The sequence below is a fragment of the Varanus komodoensis genome, unplaced genomic scaffold (assembly GCF_004798865.1).
Source record: "Varanus komodoensis strain SLA01 unplaced genomic scaffold, ASM479886v1 scaffold400, whole genome shotgun sequence".
Classification (NCBI taxonomy): Eukaryota; Metazoa; Chordata; class Lepidosauria; order Squamata; family Varanidae; genus Varanus; species Varanus komodoensis.
In genome coordinates this window covers 15,681-23,677 of record NW_025335943.1, presented here as the reverse complement: position 1 = coordinate 23,677, position 7,997 = coordinate 15,681, and the positions used below count along the sequence as shown (strand labels likewise).

Genomic DNA, 7,997 nt, shown 5'->3' with positions numbered 1-7,997 from the left:
GTGCAGGGCAAGAAATTCCAGAGGATATTCATTCATAGGGTCACCATAAATTGGAGATGATCAGGTGTGCAATTTTGTACAGTTTCAAGCTATTCTCATAAAAATGCCACAGATAGAGGGTGTTCAAAGTGCTGAATATGGACACATCTTTCCTACTTACTCTCACTTGCAGCTTAGAGTATCATATATTTCTGTGGATCAAAAGCAATGAAAAGATGTAATTTGGGTGTTTGGAGAAGGCCTGCCTTTTGTTGGTTTGATGAAGCTCTGAATGGAAGTTTGAAAGGTGTTTTGAATGTCCTTGCCTTTAAGATTCCTACTGTAGCAGCTGCTGCCAATGTTATGTTGGGCATTTTCAGTTTCACAGTGAATCTAGAACTCAAAGCTTTTCTGAGGAATTCTGTGACACATCCTGTCTTGCACATATGTGAGGTTCATTGGCAAAATGTCACACATTACAAACCAGATGGTCTAAGTAATATTCTCTATCAATAAACAAATCAATCAGTAAAATCTAGCTATGTGGATGCACTGAGTTTCCAACTTATATGTTTTACTTAATGTGATGGGGAACGCTAGGACAGAAGAAAGTGTAGAAATTGTTGGATGGGGCCAGCAATAGTCAACTGGTATAAATTCATGCTACACATTAAACACTTTTCATCTAATTGTGTATTTTTAAACAGCTTTTTAAGCAATGGTATAGTCACTTACAACATGATCCCCTTGACAATGACTAAGAAAGTGGAGAATGAAGGAATAGTAAAGCAAACATAACTTGTGCCATTGCAAAGCATGAGAAGTGGATATGGCAACCTAATTTGAGGGCTCAGCCTTAGCTTCCAGGTTCCTGGCTCTGTGGATCTTGAGCCAACAGGAAATGGCTGAGGAATGACCTTGTGCAACCTGCTGGTGCACCCAGATCTCCTGACCTGTTCCTCCTGATTGCCCTGACATTATTCCCAGCAGAGGAAAATCTGAAAGCTAACAATAGGAGCAGCTCTTTCATTGTGATTCTGCTTTGGAATTCTCTTCCCTCTACAGTGGGACCAAGGCCACCCTTGATGAAGTTTAAGCTCTTGTTGCATACTGAGCTATACATAGTATTTGCAGATATTAACTTATGATTTGGAATTACTTCTTTTACACTTTTATCTTTGCATTTTATTGTGACTGATGTGTAAACATAGTCTATTGGCCACTAAGTGACTATATAATAATGGGAAGTGCATATCTATTAACTAATTATTTTTCTTCAGCAGAGTTCTGACTCAGCTCTACCAGCATGTCCTGACCTTGGAATTTGCCACAAAGCAGATCAATGGAAATTCCCAGTTCCTACCCAATCTCACCCTGGGCTTCCGCATGTATAATAGCAATTTCAGTCCTAGATGGATCTACCTTGCCTCAATGGAAGTTCTCTCCTCATGGGACAGATTTGTCCCTAACTACAAATGTGATGTGGAGAGAAATCCTGTAGCAGCTATAGGGGAATCTGACAGCTCAGTCCACATGGCAACTGTACTGTGCATGCACAAAATTGCACAGGTAAGAGGTTCATATGAATCATGGGAATCTACACTCCTTTAAGTATTTCTTTTCATCCTGTGTTTCAGATGACATATTTGCAGGATACCTGTGTAGCCAAAACACTAATCCACCAATCCAATTCAAGACCATTTCAAACATGCCTTCTGTACCAAATTGTGGCAGACACATACATACAGAAATGGCATTAACTCTAACAGGAACTTTATTCCCTAATGCAATTTGTTTTAATGTGACCAAGTCATCTCAGAGTGCAATTCAAGATTCATGTTTCAAAAGATCTCAGCTACTTGGCTCTTGGACAGCTGAAGGATCATCAACTCCTTTATGAATTTGCCCATTCCTTCAGGTTAGCAGCTACAATCTATTCCCCTAAAGGCAGCAGCAGGAAAAGAAAGAACTCCCAAAATATCTTCTCACCTCACCATGTTTGTAAGGGAGAAAAAGTCCTTTCAGAAAGGTTGCTCCAAATATGTAGAGGCTGGTGATCCAGCTTCAAAAATGAAAAAGTGTGCACAAATCCATGTGTTTTTGAAGAAGCATGGAGAACTGAATCAGTATTTGAAAGTGACATTCAAATATACCTATTGGAAAAATGCAGATAAAAACACTTGCCTCATTGGAAAAGTATCTCCAAAAATGCTTCCTGGTGAAAACTGCTTTAAAATGCATATTGGTGGGTGGGGAGAGAAACAGAAAACAATGTTCCCATGAGAATGCATGAATAGATTTGTTTCACAGTTCATATCTCAGTTCAAAACTCCCCTTTTCTTATGTATACATAGTTACATATAGACGTACATACAAACATAGAGACACCTTTCGTCAGTATTTTCCTCCTTTTGTTTTTCCTTTATCTTCTCTAGCTCCCATACGGGTCTGCTCCAGTAGTAAAGAATGAAAACCAAGCTGCCTTTTTCCAGCCAATGTTCCCACATGGAGTCCATCAACAGAGGGGCATTCTCCAGCTGCTTTTGCATTTTAGGTGGACATGGATTGGCATTCTATCAGTGAAGAGTGACAATGGGGAGAGGTTTGTAAATGAAATGCTTTCCACATTTTCCCACAAAGGGATTTGCTTTGATTTCATACAAAATTTCCCAATAGTCACCTTTTTCATTCAAGTGTCTAGTGTTCTGGATGAATCAACCAAGGTATACAAAGTTGTCATGGAAAGTACAGCCAATGTGGTGGTTGTATATGGTGAAATCCAGACCATGATCATTTTGAGAGTGGTTCTCCAAGTTTCAGAAATAGATGAAATACCAAAGAAGGCAAAAATCTGGATTATGACAGCCCAGATGGACTTCATATCTGCTTTTCTTCATCAAAAGTGGAACATAAGCTTCCTCCATGGAGCTCTCTCCTTCGCAATTCACACAAAGGAGGTGTTGGGATTCCGGGAATTTCTTCGAACCAAAAATCCATCCTTTGGAACACAGGATGGTTTCATCAAGGATTTCTGGGAGCAGTCATTTAATTGTGCCTTCCCCAGTTCTGATAAAGATAAACAATCTGAGAGAGCCTGCACTGGGGAGGAGAAGCTTGAAACTCTTCCTGCATCTGTCTTCGAAATGAGCATGTCTGGCCTCACCTACAGCATCTACAATGCTGTCTACACGGTGGCACATGCTTTGCAGTCAATGCAGCCATCCAGTTCGAAGCAAAGAACAATGGCAGATGGAGGAAGGAAAAACATTCAGAATCTGGAAGCCTGGCAGGTAATGCTGGGCATACCTTAGGGAGCTGACCCAGTTTGTGAGTCTGGTCCACCTAGGCCTCACTTTTCCTATTTTAGTGGTTTTCCTTCTAGGTATGAGATCTGAAATCTTTGCACTTTTCAAAACAAATAAGCAAAAAATCATACAAAGTTTAATGAAGTGCTCTCATAAGATCACCTGCAAAGTCCTCTAGGGAAGAGTATTACCAATATTGAGATGAGTTTTATATTTGTTCCTGTGAAGTCCCATCTAGTTGTTGCTGACGTACAATGTACAGAACTTGCCTCCCCTGAGAAATGTAGTACGTGGAAAGATTCTACCTGACAAGGATATTTTCAAGGGGACTACATCTCCACATCCTTTATTCCCCTCGTCCTCCTTCCATTTTGGGTTTAAAATGCTTTAGTCCAAACCAGAGTGGTTCTTGTCTTGATTTGCTCTCTTGGGTCTCTTTTTGCTCGCATTTCTCGGCAATTTGCCTATCATTCTAGAATCCAGCATTGTTAACTTATATTCACAACACAAATGCTATACATACTATCAGAAGTAGCCTGAAGAAAGCCAGTCACCCAGAGGATCACAGCCTCTAATGCCCAGCTCATTGTTTCTTTTCATGATCGTATGCACAGCTCTCAGAACATTTGTGTCCTTCTTCACTTCCCGTTTAGCTCATTCACTTTCTCAGAAGTGTCTGCTTCAACAACACTGCAGGAGATAAGATTTCCTTTGACAGTAATGGGGAACTGATAGCTGCATTTGATATCATCAACTGGGTGACTTTCCCCAACAAGTCATTTCTCAGAGTCAGAGTTGGGGGGATTGACCCCTGGGCTCCAGCAAACAAGGTGTTCAGAATTGAAGAGGATTCCATCACCTGGCCTAGCTTTTTTAATCAGGTAGGGCTTGTATCCATGTGCACATATGTCTCCATTCATTTCACCAAAGCAGTATCTTGTGAAATCAGAATAATAACTCCTCCTCCTCCTCCTCCTCCTCCTCCTCCTAAATGAAACATCCTAAATGCCTGCTTCAGAGGGCCAAATGTGTCAACATGTGTTTGAATACTAGGCATTGCTTTTCTGCTCCAACTGCCATTGATCTTATTGGGAATGGAGAGCACAAGAAAAAGAAGTCTGCCTTACGACCCCAGGCTACTTAGATCTAGTGTCGCAGATTCTTTGTTGTAGCAGTAAAGTCTTACAAGCTTGTCTTCCTTTCTTTAGCTACTTGGAGGGCATTTCTTAAATGGTATCTGGCTCTGAATCCACTTCTGCCTAACTCCCAACTTGTCTGTACGATTGTTCCTTTTTACTTGCTGTGCTTTCTTTGGTTGCTGAGAGGGGCAAAATCTGGGTAGGATTCACTCTCCCAAACCCATACCCAAGTTGGTGAGCTCAGGAGGCAAAAACTACAATGTTATGATCAGTGGGGCACATAGGATTGTTATGTAATTCAGATTTTTTGCAGTTCTAGACAATTACAAGCAGTTGTGCACATAGTAAGATGGAAATGAAGGCCTCAGATTTGGAAATATGTATATAGTTTTGAAATGGGAAATAACGCCCTCAATAGTGGAGGTTCCAATAGCCCATTGTATATCATGACTTCTTAGGAAATAACACCATTACAATCTGTGGTGGCAGCTGTCAATAGGCTTTGGAAGTGAACATGCTTCAACAAACTGTGAACTCACAAAACAGAATGCAATGAAGGGCCAAGATGTGCCAAATTGCCAACAGGTGCAGCCGGTTTCTTTGTGTAATCCCTATTGCAATGAAGGCTTTAGCAAGAAAAAGAAGGAAGGGGAGCCATTTTGCTGCTACGATTGCTTTTCATGTCCAGAAGGAAAGATTTCCAACAAGAAGGGTAAGATATATCATGTATAGTGATTTATGTTGTGTTTTGTTTCTAGTGTGCATGGGGCTCATAAATACCATGCCTCTCATATTTCAGAATATTTCCCATAGGGATTTGTGAGGCATCTGCCCAGTTAAAAAAAAACAAAACTGGATTCCCTGGGCTTCCTAAACTTTAACATCCCAGGCTCCAATTTACTGGGAAGTGTGCTCAGTATTTGGAGGGCACCTGCCAGAATCGAGCTCCATGTACTGCACAACCAGCATGTTCTCATGCACCAGGGTCTCCTGCTACTTGAGCACCTACAGCTAGTGCTGAAGAAGGCTTCTCATGGGGAGCTTGCCAGGAATGTAGCTCAGCAACCTCCAGGCAGGTCGGGTCCCCCTTCTGGGCCATCTGCAGTCAGTTTTTGGCTGCTGCAGCTGATGTAGAAGAAGGTTGCTGGTTGTGCACTGGGGGTCCTGCACCTCACTCAACTATATTGTGAAACCAGGCCGAGGACCAAAAGAAGCTATGAACTCTTGGTTGGATGAATCCTGATAGGGTTCATCCAAACCCAAGTCCACAATTTGGATAAAATACGGAGACATTGTGAGCTTATCGGTATGAGCACAATTGGTCACCTCGGACTATAATAACCTGAAGAAAGAATATTAACATTCTAACATTCTGCAGGAAGATGGGCACATAGGTAGCATAGATTATACTACTAATAAATGGAACACAGAGGAAGACATGAGTTTTGTTCACTGAAGAAGTGGGGGTTCCTCTAACGAGCCCTTTCTTTTATGTACTGCTTGAATTCCTTCAAGAAGGAATGCAACATGGAAACATAACGCCCACCAAGCATGATGTAAGTTATCTGTAATTATTTACATATAGTAATGCAAATACATATAACGTTATGGATGAATACAATCTGAGGGTCCACCTGTCTAGATTTTCCTGGTGTGAACAAATGTGATCTTTCCAGATACTTAGCTTTGTTTTGCTGGCTTCCCATCATTTCATTGCAGAGGAATGGCGGACAGTATTTCACTTTGCAGGTCCCAGAGCCTTGACTGCTGCAATCCACCACAGCACAGACACCATAAATTGAAATCCCCCCTTTTCTTTTACAGATATGGATGACTGTTCTGAATGTGAGAAAGATCATTATCCAAACCAGAGAAAGGACTCTTGCATCCCAAAGAATATAACATTCTTGTCCTATGAAGAAGTTTTGGGGGTCATTTCAGCCAGTTTTGCCCTTTCTTTTACATTTCTCACGGCTTTGGTTTTTGGAATCTTCATCAAGCATCAGGAGACTCCCATAGTCAAAGCCAACAATCGGAACCTCACCTACATGCTCCTAATCTCCTTACTGCTCTCCTTCCTTTGTGTTTTCCTGTTTATTGGGCAACCCCATAAACTGATGTGTCTCCTTCGACAACCAGCTTTTGGCATCATCTTCTCAGTGGCAGTTTCATGTGTGTTGGCCAAAACCATCATCGTGGTCATGGCTTTCATGGCCACCAAGCCAGGGTCCAGGATGAGGAAGTGGGTGGGAAAAAGCACGTCGAGCTCCATTGTTTTGTCCTGCTCTCTTATTCAAGCCAGTATTTGTGCTGTGTGGCTCACAACCTCTTCCCCATTCCCAGCTTTTGACATGCACTCAGTGACTGGCAAGATTGTACTGGAGTGCAATGAAGGGTCTGTCACCATGTTCTACTGTGTCCTGGGCTTTATGGGTTTCTTGGCCATCATCAGCTTCTGTGTGGCTTTCCTAGCCAGGACGTTACCGGATAGTTTTAATGAAGCCAAGTTCATCACCTTCAGCATGTTAGTGTTTTGTAGTGTGTGGGTGTCCTTTGTTCCAACTTATTTGAGCACAAAAGGAAAGTACCTGGTGGCTGTGGAGATCTTCTCCATCCTGGCCTCCAGTGCTGGGTTATTGGGGTGCATCTTTCTACCCAAATGCTATATCATTATGGTGAGGCCTGAACTGAACAGCAGGCAGCACCTGATGAAAAGAAAGTGTTAAGCATCTGAAAGATTGTCGTATGCCAGTCAAGGGGGAATAACGCCAATGGTGGGCAAATATGGGATTTACAGCAAATCATTGAAGAATCACCTGGGTGGTTTTTTTTGGTGGGGTGGAGTGGGGAGGAAGAGGAAAGAGAAATGCACATGTAGAACCCCAGAGAGAATTCCATAGTTTTGAATGACTTTAGAGTCAGTTCTGCACGTCATATTCTTTATTTTGTCCACATGGTTTTTCTGTTTTGGGAGAATACATATTTCACATTTAATATTTGCCCTCACACACAAATTGAGGTTTTAAAGCTTATGGAACTTAAATTCTCTTTCTCTGCACTTGGTTCCTGATTCAAAAATGTACAACTTTAAATTTCTTTCTTTATTATGGTATGCATTATGTGTATTGCATTTGCATATTAATACTATTGGTATACCTTGCTGTATATAACCATGTGTTTACTCTATGTACATCAAATATAAAAACCAATATCTAAGAAGGAGCAACTATAGCTACAATAAGTAGGTGAAATACATAAAAGAGGAAAAGAAGTAAACCCTATCAGCATCCTGATGGCAAATCAAAAGCTAAAATAGAGCATGAACAGCAGTAATTTCAGAGGAGGTTTAAAACATACCAAGTTTCTGCCACTCAAATTGCAAGAGTAATGTACGCTTCCGAGGCTACATTTGCTTTCAACATGTTTTGTAGTCATGTTCACCAGCAAGGCATTCTTTGAAGAGCTCAGAGGCAAGCTGGGTTAAAACACTCTGGAGGAAACTATTTAGAGCAATGAATACTGACAACATAATCTTTAACATAACCTACTAGGTCATGTACAAAAGGATCATGGG

General features: G+C 41.3%; 1 protein-coding gene across 1 annotated transcript in view; it reads left to right on the top strand.

The window, feature by feature from the left end:
- The window catches only part of LOC123029749 (vomeronasal type-2 receptor 26-like), a 10,986-nt gene extending 3,837 nt beyond the window's left edge, over positions 1–7,149 (top strand). Inside the window, exons 3-7 of the mRNA XM_044443025.1 lie at positions 1,377–1,548; positions 2,415–3,269; positions 3,938–4,165; positions 5,009–5,135; positions 6,248–7,149. Coding sequence (XP_044298960.1) covers positions 1,377–1,548; positions 2,415–3,269; positions 3,938–4,165; positions 5,009–5,135; positions 6,248–7,149 — 2,284 coding nt within the window. The remainder of the gene's footprint in view (positions 1–1,376; positions 1,549–2,414; positions 3,270–3,937; positions 4,166–5,008; positions 5,136–6,247) is intronic.
- Positions 7,150–7,997: the final 848 nt, after the last annotated feature.